General features: G+C 36.8%; 1 protein-coding gene across 3 annotated transcripts in view; it reads left to right on the forward strand.

The window, feature by feature from the left end:
* dab1a (DAB adaptor protein 1a) overlaps nucleotides 1-18310 on the forward strand; it is a 154809-nt gene extending 136499 nt beyond the window's left edge. The window contains exons 10-12 of one of the 3 annotated variants that reach the window (XM_079375560.1): nucleotides 2718-3326; nucleotides 5550-5674; nucleotides 16012-18310. In XM_079375560.1, the coding sequence (XP_079231686.1) occupies nucleotides 2718-3326; nucleotides 5550-5674; nucleotides 16012-16056 (779 nt within the window). In that variant the 3' untranslated portion in view covers nucleotides 16057-18310. Of the gene's footprint in view, nucleotides 1-2717; nucleotides 3327-5549; nucleotides 5675-7893; nucleotides 8000-16011 lie in introns of those variants that run through there. The other 2 variants (XM_079375558.1, XM_079375559.1) reach the window with 2 other exon arrangements.
* The last annotated feature ends 1462 nt before the right edge of the window (nucleotides 18311-19772 follow it).

Below are 19772 nucleotides of genomic sequence, written 5' to 3' on the forward strand. Positions count from 1 at the left end.
CATTTGTAAATGCTGGATCCCTAGCTCAAAATGACTGCCAAGGGCCATCACAGACCGGTGCAGGGGTGCACTGCTATGATGTGACAGACCATTGCTACCTGACTGAATGATGGACATGCACAATTTTCTTAAATTCACACATAGAACTTCTCCAGGCATCCCACTCACAGGTCCTTGAGAAACCCACAAACCGTTACTGCAATTCCATGGGAACAATTCACAGTTGACAGGATGGATCCAGTGCTGTGTTGTCTCTTCCAACTGGAAGCCATCAGATCCATCATGTTACCTTGTGTCAAATGTTCCCATCCCTACATGAGGTGCACAGCTCAGTGACATGGTGTTAGCATCATCAATGGAAGAATAACTAGCTAAAAGTAAAACTGCTGTAGTGTGGCAATACCTTCTCCGGTGACAAGCTACACTATTAGTGGAGTAGCGAGAAAATGCTAAATTGTTATTTTTGGAACATTGTACTACATGTACAGAAATAAACATGCTCAAAATTATAATTTAACAAGGAGAGGCAGGGAAGCAAGAGGAAACAGGGATCTAAATGCAGCAGTTTCAATGAAAACTATCCAGGAACAGAATCCAGGAAAAAAGAAAACCAAGAGCTTAGGAAACATATGTAGGGGCTGTATATAGCCTACAGACAAGGACTAATGAGAAAATAAAACATACCTGGGGAACCAATCAAAGAAACTACAAAGAACTACAAACCGGCACAGGAAACAGTAAACTCAGAGAGAAGAACTGCAGCATAAAAACGTCCAAACACGAGATGAAAACATGTGACAGTTCCACTATTTATTAAAATCATTTAGATCATAACAATGTCATTAGATCATTAGATCATAACAATCTCATATTTAGTTAAATATTACTTTTCTAATTAAATGGTATTTAGTGTAAATAAATCTGTTTTAAAATGCTTTTTAAAAGCTAATTTAACACTAATTTTATGCCAAATAAATAAAAACAAATGCAATTTATATTATTTATATAATATTGTTTATATTTTTAATATTGTGTATTATAAATAAAGCAACAAATATATAGAATTTATCAAATATTTACCATATCTTTGCAAAAAAAAAAAAAAATGCACTGAGTAAACAGCTTAGTCGAAGTGTCATATTTTATTATTACATTCAGAAATTGTGTAAAATACCATACATTTCCAAATATTACACACTATACGCATGTATTTTAGTTCCCCTCACTCCACAACAAATAATCTGGATTAACAACCTTTAGAACAAAACATGAAAAATATAAGTAAAAAAGACATAAATTCTATAAACAACATTTATTATAAACAGCAAGGCTAAACAAATTCATTTAAAGTGGATCTGAAAGTACCGGTGTCTGGGAAATGTGTTATACAAATAAACCTCAGCATGAATGTGTGCGTTTCTCCTATGTTTTGCATGTTAGACATTAATTGCATAGTATAAATTGCTTTGGAATGAAAGTAACAGCACCTTTCAGGTGATAAAAATTGCGATTCATAGTATATTCCGGAAAATACAGAAGATTATTCTCTTAACTTGCTAATGGCAACACCTACACAGAGAAGCTGTGACTGTTTCCAGGTCATTTTTAATGATAAAAGAACATCACAAAGTCCCATTGTGTGAGCAGCCCAGCTGCAGTTGATATCACACCTCTCTGCTGCACAGTGGAATATTCCAGACACGCTCCCACAGAGCGTGTGGCATGTCATAGAGATAAGATACGATTTGGGGTTTTATTATTTGAATCAGCGTTACTCATTGGAAAGAAAGAGCAAGATGTGTAATGAAATAAGCCTCAATGTGAAATGAGTGAGACTGTTGTAATGGCCTCTTTTAAAGGGCGTTGCTATTCATTAAGCCCGGGCCTATTGTGAGCAGCAATTACAATAGTTCATCTGAGCCATAAAGACCTTTTTCATTATGAAAATCTAGGTCATCTTACTCCAGTCATCAAGAGATCTATGGCTGTAGCCTGAAAGTCCTTTAGCGAATGCTAAAGGTTACAGCACAACTTGTAATGAAGTGTACATGTTTTCCAGAGTATTTTGGTTGGAAAATCTCATTTGATGGAGCTTTGTGAACTAAGGGGCTGTTTACATACCATCATTTTCAACTAAAAAATTTTAACTTTTTACACAACAATGGCATTTTGGGAACCTAAAAATGCAAACTTTTGAAAATGGGTTGTAAAGTGGGTATTTAGGAACAGTTTTCAAAAACAATAAACTACAAAAATGCGAAAATGGTGAAGTCGTGTGCTTGTAGTATTACGCATTCAGTCTATAGGAATGCATATGTGCCCAGGCGTAGTGCTTCTTTGCAAAGTGACATTGCAAACTACTGGCCTGGCATGCATAATACAGCATTTAAATAATTTTTGTGGATCCATGTGAACAAAAGCAAAAGCTTTTCTGTTTTCAAAATTGTTTATGGTTTATCCATCAAATAAAAAGTAATTTCCCTTACATCTTGAATACACATGAGTGAACATATCGGCATGATCATTATTTTCAATTGATCAATAAATTAATATTATGTTTTTGAAGAGTAGCAAAAACGGTGACGTCATTTGCATGTGTATTACGTATTCAGACTGATGCATGTGATCCATGTGAACGAAAGCAAACCTTTTTTCTGTTTTGCACAGTTGTTGTTGAGTAAACACACCCTAAAAGTCTCATTGTCTCTGTTCTTTAGGTTACGTGACGATGGGAGCCGTGCCGCCCGCGTGGGCGCAGCAACAGTTTGCCGCTCAGGCTCCATTAGCGTTTGGCGTCCAGTCCCCAGTGCCCGTCGCGCAGGTCTTACCGGGCGCTCAGCCTCTGATCTGGGGTCAAGCCAACCTTTTCCCTGCCACCCAGCAACAGTGGGCTGCTATGGCAGGGGCTCACTTTTCGCCTGCCGCTTTCATGCCTGCCCAGACAGTAGGGCCGCTTCCTGCTGCCATGTTTCAGACACTGGCTCCCATGGCAATGCCCACGTCCTGCGAGATGCCCACTGCGGCCATGGGCGGAGCCGTGGCGGGAACATCGGCCTCCACAGCCTCCAGTCCGCAGCATGGAGAGCGCACGCTGCAGAGACAGGCAAAGATGAGCAAGGAAATGTTTAAGGACTTCCAGATGGCAAAGCCGCCCACCATGCCTGCCAGGAAGAGTGAGCAGCCTAGCCTGTCCTGCACCACAGACGCTTTCACCAGCTACTTCAGCAGAGTGGGAATGGCGCAGGATACGGATGACTGCGATGACTTTGACATCTCGCAGATGAACCTCACGCCTGTCACCTCCACCACGCCCTCCACCAACTCACGTGAGTAGGATGTTTCAGACATATGGAATTCGTTCTATGATTTTGACTTGGAAGTTGGGGCTGTTTATGTAGAAATGGGGATTTCAGTTGAAATAACCTGATTTTAGAAAAGTTAGAAGTTCTTACAAATAAAATGCTCATATTTATGTTGGTTTTGTGAAACTTTTACCAAATTTTGTAAAATTTTTGTTAGTGTTAGCTACAGGAGTGCCTCCACAACCACATGAACACCAATTAACCTTTCACTGATGTCTTAATTATTTAATACATGTTTGAATAAATCTATCAGATAAAATGGTTGGCAACTTCCATTTATTTATTTCAACAGCTGGAGTTTATAACAGCCAACATTTAAATGATTATATCTCGGTTTTGAAACATAATAATTATCTTTAGAAAGCTGCAATTTTCCTTGTTACTTCGCTGCATAAAATTCAAAACATTTTTCTGGGTCAAGTGACGCAAGATGAGCAAGTCATATGTATACACGATAGAGTTTGCAAGTTTACCTGAATATATGTTTTTAAAATGATTTTAGAGGTTGGTAATGGTAAGGTTAGGCTTAGGGATCAGTTTAGGGATGTAGTTTTATATCAGAAATGTTGTTTCAGGACCAGCAGAATCACATTACCCTGAAGCTCCATAGACTCTAAATACGGTACATCAACGAAGAAAACAAATCCCACATAGAAGAACTTAGTATCTCACCATATGCCTTTCTCTCTCGCGCCTCTTTCATCGCAAGCCTTTAAGAGTGCTGACACGGCTAGACAGGCTTTATCCGTTTCCCACTACAGAACTTCAAACTCGCACCTCATCCCGTCTTTCATCAACACATCCGTTTTCACTCAGAGGTTAAAAGGTGGGCTTTGATGATGTTGCCCAAAAGGCATTGTCTTTAGTCAGCGTGAAAATGACAATTAGTACTGTGGTGGGGAACGACGGCAGGGGAAAGAGAGAGTCAGTCACAGGCCCAGCTGTGCTTCTGGCGAGCAGTGTAATTATCACTGATCTCTAGGGAGTCCTGCGCTGTGTGTTGAGCCTGTTTGGATCCTCTCACTCCTGTAGTGCTAATTATTGCTGCGATGGAACGCCACACCGTCGCACGTTTGCACACAAGCAGTCCCTCCGTGAGAGACATACTCATTTATCAGGTGTCAATAAGGGATATCGGTCCACACAGGACAATTTCTGACAGGTTTTGGGCTTAAATGCATAAGTTTAAGTACAGTTGGCATGAAACGGAAGTTGCGACAGCCTTTTTTCCCTATTGTGATGTTTATCTGAGGGAATCGGCTTCTTGAATGAGACAAAAAAAGGTTGAGCAGGACTGGATTTTGTACACTGGGAAGTGATTTGATTGTTTGATCATTGCTCATGGATAAATCATTTATAATAAACACTAATATTGCTTTAAAAAATAATTGTCAATTTTAATTTCATAGGGATTTTAACAAACACAGACCACATCAACTAACCAACAGAAAGTAACTTTTACTCAGCCTTTCATAGAAATCGTGTAGTTTATGTAGGGTATCGACTTCTTTAGATTGCAGACTCTGATTCCACTGAATCAGAGAATATTAAACATGTTTGCGGGTTGTTTCTGCTTGAGTTTCTTGTGTTCAGAATGACTTGAAAGTCTAAACACAGTCGTTTAGTGTGTGCCTATGGCTGGTGTTTTAAAATCTTAGCTGTGTAGTGTATTCCAGCTTTTAACCATAAATCTGCCTCAACATAATAACAAATCCAAAACTTGTGATTTGTTTCATTGGAAGTAAAAGTTCATGTCACTTTTAGCGTGACTCCCCCCTTGAGACCAAGTAGAAAAAGACCCATTGTAATCCTTACATGAAAATGAACACATTAGATATTTAAGTACAAAGGCTATTTCCTTGACTGAATGCAACTATTGTTAAGCATTCGCTGCGCTGTGCTGTGCTGCGATAGAAAATGGTTTCCTGAAGCAGTTTATTATTCCTGTTTTCATGTATAATTGATCAAAAATGAGCCTCGTCTTTAATGCAAGTGTGAACATTTCAGTGCCCGGCCTATAAGACAGCAACAGATATTTAGTTATTCTCCCACAGGATGAAAAATATGTTTGTACCTTCTTAGCGTCACCCGACAACACATCAGACTCTTAAATCAGATAATGCAATAAAGAAGTGTAAGATTGACTCTGTTTGGCCCAGTACTAACCATAATTCTGCTTCTGTACAGCACCTACCCCGGCCCCCCGGCAGAGTTCTCCATCAAAGTCCTCATCCCACGCCAGTGACCCGCCAACCGATGACTCTTTTGGTGAGGCCGAGGGCAGCCCTAGTCGGAGCGGAGAGGAGGATGCTGTAAGTGCCATTGAATGGGATTGTGGGAAATGTAGTTTTAAAGGGTTCAACATCCATAACTTGGGTACTTGATATAGAATACTGTATGTACATGGATTTAAAAAAATAAAAAATCTAATTTCTGATCCCACATATGCTTTATTATTACACATAATACAGTCAGAATAAAAACCTAAAGCTTAAGTTTAGTTTCTTTCATCAGCACTGACATCTTTGCGAATACAGCAGAAAAAAAGAGCATAAAAATGTCTTCTGCTGTATTAAGATAAGTTGATTTATCACCATAAAAATGAGAGGTTGGATTCTTTTTTGCATCCTCTACCCTGCCTGAGCCAGTGTTGGGCTCATTAAAGTGTTAAATGAGCTTGCTCAACTGTCAAGACGATCATTATGACCTTATTAATCACAGAGCTATTTCTCATAGATCATAGAGATTGCAGACTTATCTGATTAATATTGTTCAAATATAAATACATATTACATAACCTGATGAAAACTGCAGTATTAAAAGTGAGCCTGATTCTTCCCTAGTGCTTTTAATATTTATATTTCATCATATGAGTTATCACCTCATAAAGAATGTAACACTTAAATATATATATGTATTATCCACCAGTTTTTAGACTAAATGCATAAAACAAAAACAAAATTCTGACATGATTTAGTCACTCTCACGTTGTTTCAAACTTGAATGACTTACTGTCTTCTATGGAATGAAAAGGGAAAATAGTTTAGTAACTCTTTTTAGTACAATGAATATGGACTACAGATTTCAAGGTTCAAAAATTATTCAAAAGCATCATAAAAGTGGTTTATATGGCTTGTATTATTGGTCTCTGACCAAAATGTTCAGTGGTGATGGTCCGTTCATGAACTAATCATTCTTTTGAGTCGTTTGATCCAGTTCACAAAACCGTTTTCAAGCATGCATTATCTTGTTCTCAAGCTACTGACTTTGTGATTGAGTCACAGCAGTTTAGTTTATAAATAATGTTAAATATCAATATGTTGGTCACTTAAAGGGATAGTACACCCAAAAATGAAAATTGGCACCATTTACTCATGTCATATTGTTCCAAATGTGTATGACTTTCTTTATTCTGCAAAACACAGAAGAAGATACTTTGAAGACATTTTCAGTTCCTGTTGACATGCATTTTAGCAACAAAAAAATACAATGGAAGTCAAAGGGAGTCAAAATCTAGTGACAGAATTTTTATACCTACACAGTTTCTTTTCCCATTGAATTCCATTATATGGGTAAAAATACAATGGAAGTCAATGGGAACAGAAACTGTTTAGGTATCAACATTCTAAAAAATATTTTTTTTTTGTGTTGAGCAGATATGACACAATATTAATTTTTGGGTGGACTATCTGTTTAAAGCTACTACATGGCTTTAGAAGACGTACTGATATAGCGAACAAGTCATACGTCCTATTTTATGGTGCGTTTACATGTGTGATGACATGAGAGTGCGTAAATGATGACAAAAATGTCATTAATGGGTGAACTGTCCTTGTAAAGTTTGCTTAAGATGCATTGTAACCACATCAGCGGTGACGTCCACTGTATTTCAAAAACACATACTCTCTCTCTGCTGATCTCTATCAGATATGACTCATCAGAAACTGCCATGGAAACCCAACTAGTGCTCTTTCTCCTTTCTTTTATATTTCAGCTGAACAAAAAGTTTAATTAGTCCTTGTGTGTGTGTGTGTGTGTCCACTCTAGCTGTAATGGCATTGGGCTCCACACTCACTCAGTCAGTCACTGCACACCCACACACACTGTGATGAGGTGTTAAGAGTGCAGCTCTAGAAGGAATAGTCATAAAAATCCAAAATGCTTTAGTCCAAAGTCTTTCATGCGGCAGCACAATACAGGAGCCTTTCTAAACGAGGGGTTTTCACAGCTCTGGTAATGGCCGTGTGTGTGCCGGAACTTATGAATACATCAGTGTGGGTGGACAAAGGTGGATTAATAAATGTATGTATGAATGAATGAATAGATGGATGGATGCTTTCTCTTTTTTTGTGCATTTACAGCATTGCCTATGCTTCTGTGTTCTTACTGTTGCAGGAAAAAGCATGTAAACTGTTGGATTTACTATGGATTTCCTTTTCCTGCAGCTTATTTTCTTGACCATTTCTTCTTTTTCTCTCTCTATTTTTTTCCTTTCCCGCTCCATTCTTCTCTGCTCTCTTTCTTTGTCCAGGCTGGAGACTCCCAGCAGTCTCCGGGTGCGAGTGAGCCTCAAGCAGAGCCTGAGAGCTCAGAGACGGACAGTCCTCAGGTCGGTAGCTAGATAGCGGCAGGTCAGGGTAGGTATCTGTCCTCTTTTTTCCTCTCTTCTGCGTGTCGGCCTGCTCCAACAACCATGACGTCACGTCAGCACGCCTTCACCTGTCCTCACCACCATTACATAGACCCACACATTGTGGCCGTGTGTCATGGTGCTCTTTCTTTCTTCTCTCTTTTATCTTTAGACTTGTTCTGCTCTAACTCTCTTAGGCTGCGTTCACACAGTGCACTAACAGGTGTGACTCCTGATTTGTCCTGTTCATACTATTATAGATATGAACTCAAAAACTTGAAACAAAACTTGTTTATTTTGATTCTAAACTAAATCATTTCTAACTTGATGAGGATTCTTAATTATAAAGGGAGTCAATATTAAAGATATTAGAAATATTTCCAGATAATTTATAATAGTCTTTTATACTGTAAAGTCAAGTAAAATCAAATGAATAAATATTATTTAGTTTATTTAATGTGAACAATAATCCACAAATAATCACAAATATTGTTACAGCCAGTAGTTTTTTTAAAGAAATGAATCCTTTTATTCAGCAAGAATGCATTAAATTGATCAAAAGTTACAGTAAAGACTTTTACATTGTTACAAAAAACTACTTCAAATAAATGCTGTTCAGCATGCTGTTAATAAATTCTGTTTCATTCTGAAAAAAAAAAGTATTACCAATTTCGAAAAAAAAAATATTAAACAAAACACCCATTTAAAAAAAAAAAGATACGTTTTTTTTTTTTTTTAGCATATTGCGGTAGAATAATTTTTGAAGGATCATCACATTAAAAAAATCAGCTTTTCCATCACAGTAATAAATTCAATTTTAAAATATATTCAAATAGAAAACAGTAACCTTTAATAATATTTCAAAAATGTTCTGTTTTTACTGTATTTTTAATCAGATAAAAGACACCTTTTTAAAAGATCAACCCCAAATATATGGTATTTTTATGATAATTCATAAAACTTTATACCATTTAGATTTTTTTTATTATTCTTAAATTTAAAAAAATATTAGTGTCAGTAGAATTTTTTTAATATATTTGTGTTTCTGTGTTACGGACGTTTCTGTTTCTGTTACGTATACTCAAGAGTATTAGGGCCAAGCAATAAGAAAAAAAAAATGAAACCATCTTGAGATTAAAGTCATTTTAATGCAAGATTAAATTTGTTAAATTTCAAGAAAAAATAATTTAATTAAATTTTCTCAATGAATGAATGAGTTTTTCTCAAAACACAACATATTTCTCGTAATTTAATGCGTTTATTCTCAACATTTTATTTTGACATTTTTCTTTAAATTTAATTTAAATAAAATTATAATCTCGCATTATAATGACTTTAATCTCGAGATGGTTTTATTTTTTTATTATTGCTTGGCCCTAACCCTATTCCGTACTTTAGAAAGCAGAACAAAACACAAAAATTGGCATTAAATTAAAATGGTAACATTGACAGCCCTAAAAATACATTTTGCTAATCCTTTTCTGTCAAATGATCTTTGTATCAGCATAACTGTATTTAGTACTCCAAACAGGACTGACAACTATATTGCGCTACTGTGTGAACGTGACCTTATTCTCTACCTTTATTCTCTCTCTCTCTCTCTTTCCGTATCTCATCTCGCCATCCTGCCTGCTGCTGCGATCACTCTTATGCTGGTATGCATCTCATGGGAATATGGGTTATATGCCTTATGGCGTAATTTTGTTTTGTTTATGACAGAGTATATGAGTGAATGTGTGCATGTGTCCCTTTAATCCCATAAAGCCTCCTGATGTGTGTGAGTATCAATGCTTTTAAACGGATTTTTTACAGCAGTGTAACATGGCATATCCATGAACAGCATGAATGCTCCTCATCTAAGTATCTGTGTCGTGTTATTTTCTGATATACAAAATGAGGTCATGAATGTTTTTATGTTGTCACTCATCACAGCCAGGCACACAACATAATGAACTGATCTGAACCACTAGGTCTGACACACAAACTGCTACATATAGGTTCTTATTTATCTTTGACAGCTGTCATTGTGAGTAAAAGAATAAAATAATGCTGGTGCTTTAAACTCGGAGGAACAACTATAATTATATAACAACCTCTGATCTTTCTTTTAGGGACATTTTTATTAAACAAACAATACTGCAAAAATTACACATCCTTTTATATTTGTGTTTGTCTCTCTACAGGTTATACAATCCTAAATTACCACTAAGCCAGCTGGCCGGTAACTTTAATGCAACATAATACATTATTTCAATTAAACTGTACAAATAATAGTCCGATGATGATAACACAAGCAACTTGCATTTCAAGTTTCGCAAACAAAATATATTCAAATAAAAGGCAAGAATACTAAAATAAAATAAGCAAGTGTCTACTAAAACACATCAAGCTACTTGTATCTCAAAAGTGTAAGGAAATGTAAAAAAAGAATAAAAAATAATAATAGTTTTTTTATTTGTATATCAAATTTGAGGTCAGTAAGATTGTTTGATTATTATTATTATTATTATTATTTAAGTTTCTTATTTTCACCAAGGCTGCATTTATTTGATCAAAATACAAAACACTAATATTATGAAGTATTTTTCCAATTTTAAATACCTGTTTTCTCTTTGCCATTTATTTCTTCAAGTGTCACATGATCCTTCAGAAATCATTCTAAAATGCTGATTTGGACACATTTATTAATATTATCAATGTTAAAAGTTGTGCTGCTTAAGGATCAGGATTCTTAGATGAATAGAAAGTTAAAAAAAAATCATTTATTTGAAGTAGAAATATTTTGTAATATTATAAATGTCTTTACTGTCACTTTTTTCAGATTAATGCATCCTTGCTGAATAAAAGTATAAGTATTATTTAAAAACAATTAATCACTCACTTAATTACTCACCCCAAGCTTTTTAAAAAGCAGTATATTTTTTACAGTACAGTGTATATGTACTTTTTAAGGACACCATAGATTGAAATAAAGTAGCACCATGACTTCTTTTTAGACTTTGGACATCCAAAATCAAAATGGCCTCGGTGCGGTTGAGGGAGAGTGAGCGATGGCTCTATGGTACCTGTCTGGAGGAGACATGAGCTCATCAGGATGAATCATTAATGAAGGGCTCTGGGACCCAGAGGCTTGTTTCTCTGACTGAGGGAAGACTGATGTAGCAGCCTCATCTGTACCTGCCTAATGATGAATGAAGCTCTGATCCCCACTGAAATATTAACACACCTACACACACAGCCCTATAAACACACAGACTGTACAGCAGATGTGGCTGTCCTTTACTAGAATAAAGGAAAACAGCTTCATAGGTTTGTGGGGTAAAATCTTAGCAATTTGGAGGTGATTTTAAGAGATCTTACAGAAGTTTTAATCAAAGGAACCTGTCATTGTGGCTTTGTGAGTGCACTTTTTACACTTTTTATTATTTTTATTTTTTTACAACCAAATCACGTAGAGAGTAACAGCCGTTGCTGATGTTAAAGTGCCCCTATTATAGGTTATGAAAGGTTCATATTTTGGTGTTGGGAGTCCCCAACAATAGGTTGACATGCATGCAAGGTCAAAAAACACTTTCATTGTCTTACTTGCTCAATGACTCCCAAACGATTCGCTCAACGATTAATTTTTTCCAAACCCTTCCTTTGCATGACGCTAATCTGCGGTGATTGGTCTGATTGGTCTCATTTTCATTTCATCATGCCTGTAATGCCTGATAAAGCAGCGTTTGTGAGCACTGCTTTGAGTGCAGCGTTACCAGGGAAACTGCTATTTTTACAGCATCTAGTGGCAAAGAATGAATTTGCATTTTCATTCAGACCAAAGCCAAAAGACCAACAAGTGGGCGGGCAATATGCTAATGTTTCATTTTGGTATTCGTTTTTTAAATCGACTCGTTTCAATGATTCAGAGTCGACTCTTTCTTTTGAGAGACAATAACTTTATACACGGTGCACTTTCAGATTTAAAACTTTGCAGGATGTTTTCATTCACTTAGAGCTGTGTTACACACTGTATGAAAGGTCATTTTCAAAAATCCATAATAGGGGCACTTTAATAATATTTTCCGGTTGTGCAAGCATCAATTAAACTTATTAGCCTGATTGCTATAGTTAGATAGAGCCAATATTCAGGTTTATAGAGATCTGAATAACGCAGCTGGCATATTCCTTAATCTGAATTTTTAGGTCATGTAAACACCATAACTCAACATTTATTTACTGTATATTTGAATTTACACGCACAAGAATATGCTCATGTTATTCATATTCCAGTTGTGTCATAAATGCATTAACCTGAGTGCTATAACAACATTAAGCCAATATTCTGGCTTTAATAATCTGAATAAGGCAGCTGGCGTATTCCTGTATTAATCATCATTTTTATTCAGAATATCCACCTCAACTGAATAGGCTATTTATGTCTGCCTGTCCAAACAAAACTACTTTTTTTTTTTTTTTGACTAATATTTTACAAACAATAAAATAAATCTCATGGCTTACATTACAAGATCTCATTCCCAACATTTTGCAAATCATCATGCTATTGAAAAGACATAAATGAGAACTAATGAGTTGATTAAATTATTGTCTGAAATGCAGCATAATAACTGGCAAGAGCTTGTCTATTATTCCCAGAAGAGCAAATTTGTGCTCTGTATTTAACCCATGCAAGTGCGTGCGCGCACGAAAGCACACACCCGGCGCGGTGGGCAGCCAATGCTATGGCGCCCAGGGAGCTGTTGGGGGTTCGGTGTCTTGCTCAAGGGTCTCACCTCAGTCGTGGTATCAACAGTGATTCCAACCACCAACAATTCCTGCCAGACCTGAGACTCGAACCTGCGAACTTCGGGTTATAAGTCTGACTCTCTATTCATAAGGCCATGACTGCCCCTAGAAAAGGCCTTTTGAATATTCTGATTACACGTCTATAGGAATATTGAACAGAAACAGAACAGAAATCTTATGATGTGCATACAAACATGGTCATTGTGTTTGCAGACTCAGAATATTAAAGTAATTGGTGTGTTTTATAACTAAACTGCATTGGATTGTGGATTGTGTTTTTATAGCATTTACGTGTGGTAATTCACCATACAGAAGATCAATGTGATCTGTTGTTTCCATAGAATAAATGGTTTTGATATGTCCTTTGTATGGTCCTGGAATGATATTGTCTTTGATCATACAGTAGTTACACAGCTCAGCTGTCCATAATAATACTGTGTTTACTGTGCTTGAAGCAGTATGGCTGTATGTATACTGTGCGGTTGGCCGTCATTGCCGCTGTAGGATTGTAATACAGGTTGACTGAGGATGTTGTCATCGTGGTCTGTGCTGTCTGTATGCCGGTGTTCAGTGACAGTGACCTTCTAATGGCATATGAGCCAATAGCAGTGTTGCCAGATCTTACTAAAAAAACAATCAGCCTGAAAATAATGGCTTAAAATATCCAGTAGACCAGTTGAAATTGCATTTCTCTACAAAGAAAGTGTTTTCAATAATTATACCCTTACAAAAATAAGTAGAAATGTCAATGAATAAACCCGATCATGCACTTACGCACATACATCTATGGAATCAACAGGTGGGGGGAGGGGGGATTTAAAGGAGAAACCGATTACAGCAATTATTAATGATGACATTATGTCAGAGAACAAGCACGCTTCAAACTGTGCAGGTATGCGGAGGGATTTAATAACTGCAATTAGTTGTCCATCAAACTTTGTTGTGCTGTAGCTGAAATACACAACTGACTTTATGGGGTGGGGTGGGGGGGGGGGGGGGGGGGTGCAATATGAGAGATATATATGCTGCCATTTAAAAGTTTGAAGTCAGTAAGATATGTATGTATTTAGAGATGGCATTTATGCTGGCATGACTGGAAATAGCCTGAGACGTAACCAAAATGGCCACCGAGTGAATTGAATTACCTTACAGAGACTTTGCTTATAGTGGACATGGCAATAGCCTCTCTTCCATTTCTTTCATGTCCTCTACCACTTTCACTCAGCAGGGTTGACTAATCTATTTCCTTTTCTCTACCTCTCACCTGCTTAGTCATCCATTCCTTCCTTCCCCTCTTTATACCTCCTCCCACCACTCCTTTTCACTCGGCTTTCCTCTTTTTCCCTCCATTCCATTCATTTTATCCCCTGACTGTTTCTCTCAATCTCATTCCTGCTCTCTAAAACACTTATCCTGTCATCTCTCGCTCCGTGTGTCCGTTCGAGAGCCCACGGTGGGCGGAAGGGTCTGTAAGTGAGTGGTAATTGCTGTGCTTCTGATTTTAGACTGTAGGGTTCTTCAGGCCGCAGGCTGGACACACACTGACTGGCGGCTCTATTGTACCTTATCTAAGCCTTCCTTTGCTTCTTGCTGCTCAGATTGTTTAGATGTTTTTTTTTTAGAGAATTCACAGGTTTTTAGGCACAAGAAGTGGGTAGTGCAGCTATTCTGCTGTTATTTAGTATAAAGATTCAAAATATTAGAGATGGAGGAAGAGGCTTATTTAGTCACGCATTTATTCACTCTTTCCAGTCTTTCCTGCAGAAATATATCTGCTGAGCAGTTGTAGTGGTGTAGCCTTTGGTTTCATGGAGTAAGTTTGTGAATGCAAACAGTAGTGTTTCTCAGAAAGACCTCTGTTGCCACCTTGTGCTGATTAGGAGGAACGCCATGTTTGGCACATATCACATCTACATTATATGGACAAAAGTATTGGGACACACCCCCTTCTAATGAACAGGTTTGACTACTTTAGTAAATTCCATCAGTACAAATCTTAATGTTTAAGCATATAATGATATTCTAGGGAATTATGTGCTCCTAATTTTATAGAAACAGTTTGGACAGGACCCTTTTCTATTCTAACATGACAATACCTCAGTGTATAAGGCAAGTCCTAATCCCAGTTTAACACCTCTCGTGTGACTATAAATGCAGACCTTGAGCCAAAACCTCATCAGCAAACACCTATCATTTGTACATATGGGTACAGTCATTTAGGCAATTTAGGAAATACAATTTTTAAATACATGAATTATGTTTCCATCTTTGTTGCCACCGTTTTGGAAGTGCCTTTTTCTGTTCTAAAGAAGGGGATGACCATATTGTGTATGTACAAGTCATTGGTGTTTGGTCATGAGTTTTTGGTTATATATATATATATATATATATATATATATATATATATATATATATATATATACACACACACTCACACACACACACACATAGTCAAGTCAAGTCACCTTTATTTATATAGCTTTTAACAATGTAAATTGTGTCAAAGCAACTGCACAATATACTTATTAAGCCCTCTGATAAGTATCCAATTTACCCATATATAGGATATATTTACATAAAATATTATATATTTTTAACAAATAAATATGGGAAGGTGTGTCAGACCTCATTAATATTATAGACCTATGAACAATAAATAAAGCCCTAAAAAAAAAAGTAATATAAATAATAATTAATATAATTAAAGATTAGTGCTAATTATGTATTTTGAATTTAAATGTATAGTCAAAATGCACAAAAATATGCTTTTTTGTGTCCAGATGGTGGACATTGTCCGAAATCATAGTGGCGGAAATTTTCAATTGTGATCTGGGGTACCTTTTCATATGTAAAACAATTTTTTTTTTAAAATCTGAAACATCTGAAACACAAATTATATATATATATATATATATATATATATATATATATATATATATATATATATATATATATATAATACAATAAAATGTCTAATTATAAAAGCCCTCAATAAAACAGTCACTGGCAACACTCATATTTTAATTGAATTAAATATTAGCAATAAATATGTTGCATGAGAAACAAAAACAAAAAAAAAATACACAGAATACACGGCCCATTTTTGAATGGCTGTGAATGGAGAAAGATGCTTTTTAGTAGTTTTGCAACTTCTACCAGGAGGAGCAAGGAAAACCCTGATGGGTCAAGGTTTGTTTGTAAATATCTAAATAACCTTACTCTGTTTGTGTACAGGGGAAGGACCCTCTTTATGCCCAGATCAACAAGGGGAAGAAGTGAAGGATCATGGGAACTCTGCACGGACGTGATCAGCGCTGGGGGGAGCAGGAGACCAAAATACTGGAGATCAACTGTCTGCCCTGTGTGTGTGTGTGTGTGTGTGTGTGTGCGCGCAAGCGTGTGTGTGTGCGTGTGCGTGCGTGCGTGCGTGCGTGTGAGTGTGCAGCCATCCGTGTGTATGCGTAGTGAGATTGTGTACCTGTATGTGTTTGTATGAATGCAGTCACTCCAGTCTCAACGGTCCACTTCTCCAAGCAGCCATCTCTCTAGAGTCAGTCCCGTCGCCCTCACGACTTCCTCCGTAACTCCCCTCTGCAAGGAATGAGAGGGACAGACTCTCTCCATACCACTTTGTTTCTTTCTCACTGTGTTTTCTGCACACATCAGCGGGGCATTGTGGGTGATATCAAGCCTTATGAGCCCAGCTCTGCAGCTTCATTCATTCTCTTTGTCCTACTTCCAGTTTCTGACTCTATAGAGACCGCATTATGGGAAACTCTCTCGAGAGAGAGGTGCCTGTCAGACCCCCGATCACGCATCCGATCCGACTGAGCGCCATCAGACCACCGGATCAATCTGTGACTTATGCGATTCATCCATTTGAGTTCATTTGGTTTTTCCTCTCCCACGTATTTGAGATTCTGCTGCTAGAAAGCTATGCAGAGCTAAAAAACAACACACTTTCTCTCTCCGTGGACCCTTGGAGAACAGACACGAGGAGCGACTTTTGCCAAATCTTAAGATTTCGGAGCATCTGAATCTGATTGGGGGACTCGAGAGTACGAACGTTGCAAAAACATGCGATCAAACTGTTCCTTCTCTATAGCTTTTGTACAATACTAATGAGAAAAAAAACAAAAACATGACGTTGAAATGGAATTTTTATTTTATAAGTCAATTGGAGCCCTTGAAGTCAACTTTAGATGTGTTTTAGGGGTAAACATGGCTTTAAAATCTGATCATTGGTTTGCCAAACTCATTTTGTAAATAATAATTATTATTATTGATAATAATAATGACGACAATGACGATGATGACGACAAATAATAATGACGATAATAATAATGGTTCCGATTATTAACAGTGTTCATTCCATCGTGTGGACTTCCGTGCCATAAAATAGGCTGGCCTTAGTGATGCAAACTCCTCATGAAACCCAAGCAATATTAACATGTGTCCCAAACTCCCAGAGGTTTACGTTGCTTTCTCGCGATCAAAGCTTGTCGTCTGTCTTTTGATTTCAGCAGGATGCGTGTTTTTAAGTGGCCTGAAACAAACCCGAGAGACTGTTATTATGTTTTTAATGGCCAAAATGGTCCATTGGTTAATAGTTGGTGTCATATTTGTGTGTTCTCTTTTGGTTTGTTGTCAAGATGATGAAGCTGGTAACTGTGATGGAGGAAAACCTGAGCTTCTCAACGTGTGCGTGTTAATGCAGCAATCACAAATATGCATGTATACGATCACATATACATACATATTCATGCAGACACACATTCACAGAGACCTTAAAGTCAATATGACATAAAAATGGGCCGTTTACTTTTTAATACACCTTTCTGCACATTTATCGGTGCATGTTAGTCCAAAGAAAAAACTGTCTTCTTATTCTTTCCTCAAAGTGTTAAACGTCCATTTTGATTAACATAACCAGAAATTTGAAACTAGATTTGAGAAATCTAGCTCCAATCTGACATGTAACACCCACTTTTCACAATTCACTCCCAATGTGAAGTCCTGCCCTGATGGATGTATCCAGTTGAATATGTCACATTAAGACTAAAATGGGTTGCGAAGGCCGTTTCATGTTGACTTTTGGGCCGTCTGATCGCATTAAAACACACCAGAATATCTGTAATCCAACCTCCAATCAGAGAAAATCACCATGAATGATATCTGTTTTCATTGCATCTGAAAAGCTCAGAGCATTCCATTACTGTGACGACAACTTCCTCCTATTTTATGGCCAGAGTCCCATTTTAATTTCAAATAAAAGCTTTTTGGACCTTCAAGATCGAAATTTTGAGGATTAAGATGATGAAGGTGAAAATCAAGGTGAATGGGAGTCCAATTTCATTATGTTTCTATTTTGCCTATCCCTCAGCTAATGGTTTGGTAATGTAAAAGGACAGATTATTTTTATCTTGATGATAATGATATTCTACAGTGAATTTTTAGAGCATTTTTTTCTTTTTTCTTGATTTACGTAACCCACCATGTAATACTGTTACCAATAAACACATCCCAAAATGTTGCTCTGCCTCTTTGCCTTAGCAAAAAATGTATTTTATTTGAAGGGGTGCAGTAGAAAAGATGTTTTACTCTACATAAGGGTGGTTCATTCTTATTGAGATCACATGACCAGCTGAATGCCATGCTCCATTCCTAGAATGGCATTAATAACTTTTGATATTATGCTATATTGCATCCACACCACTAGGTGGCAGGACAAAGTTCAGTACTTATGGTTGTATCTATTAGTGAAGCACAAACTAATTTACTAAGTGTACATTTTTCTACCTACAATCATAGGCTTACTAGATTTGGAAGAGAAAGCAGAACAATATCCATTAGTTGAAATGCCATTTCAGAGGTTTGAATTATCTTGCCACGCAATCTAAATTAGATTCAGTGTGTGAATTGAATCAGTGAACTGGAACTTTGCCAGATAAATAAGCACCTTTCATTGAACACAACACATTTAAATTCACTCTTACTTGCTTGTAGGGAAATGTCTACATCTTGGTGAAAAGGCCTGCTTTGTTCCACAGAAACTTGTTTCAAGAGCAGTTTTATGATCATGTTAACATATTACTAACTTTCGTGTCATTCATGACTGCAAATGTGTCGTTTTCAATTAATATCACTGATAATTTGTGGGTCAGAGGTCAAATGCATATTTTCATTCTTAGAGTTTTAAGATTTGCTCATTTGTCAGGAATGAGAGTGATTTACTAGCTAGGTTAGTAACTAGTTTCTCTTTGTCTTTGAGTAAATGACTTATCCTGTACTCTGATTGTTTTGACTGCATGTATAAGGAAGTCAACAACTATGTCATGTGGGAATGTTTTCACAAAGGCATGAGTCAAAAGTGCTTTAATTGTATATTCCATTGGCCAAAATGAGGGTTTTTATGAATTGTTTTGTCTGTAATTTATTTTATTTTTCTCAAAGAAGTGTTAATAATCCCACATTGAAATTCTAGCCCTTATAGTGTGATAATATGCACCAATATAGATTCAATTAATAATTTTCCCCCTGTGAATTGGCTTTCTAAAAAAAAAAAGCCACCAGAAGAAATATTCACTTCAGTGAAAAGTGTGACAAGTAGGCCCGGTCTCTATATGTGGGTTAGATAAAAAAGTAGCATACTGTAGAACTTTGTTTCCTCAGAGGTAAGGATAAGGAACATGTCTTTAGATGCAATTTAAATTAAGGTCTAACTTTCTTTGAAGTCAGCAGATTAGATTTTTGACAAGGGAGAGACACATCTCCTGAGAGTAAAACACATGCTCTGTGAATGTAATCACAAGAGGTGTAAACAATATTGACCAACATTTAGTTATTTCTAGGATACCTGGAGTAAAGACGTAATGAGAGTTTGTTTGCGGCAGTTGACAATAGAAACTTTGCCTTCATGGATTTCTGTGGTTCCTGACTGACTGCATTTTTCAGTCATTCCTGACTGAAAGACATTCCTTTATCTCGTCATTAAC

This window comes from Barbus barbus (genome assembly GCF_936440315.1).
Source record: "Barbus barbus genome assembly, chromosome: 24".
Taxonomy (NCBI): Eukaryota; Metazoa; Chordata; class Actinopteri; order Cypriniformes; family Cyprinidae; genus Barbus; species Barbus barbus.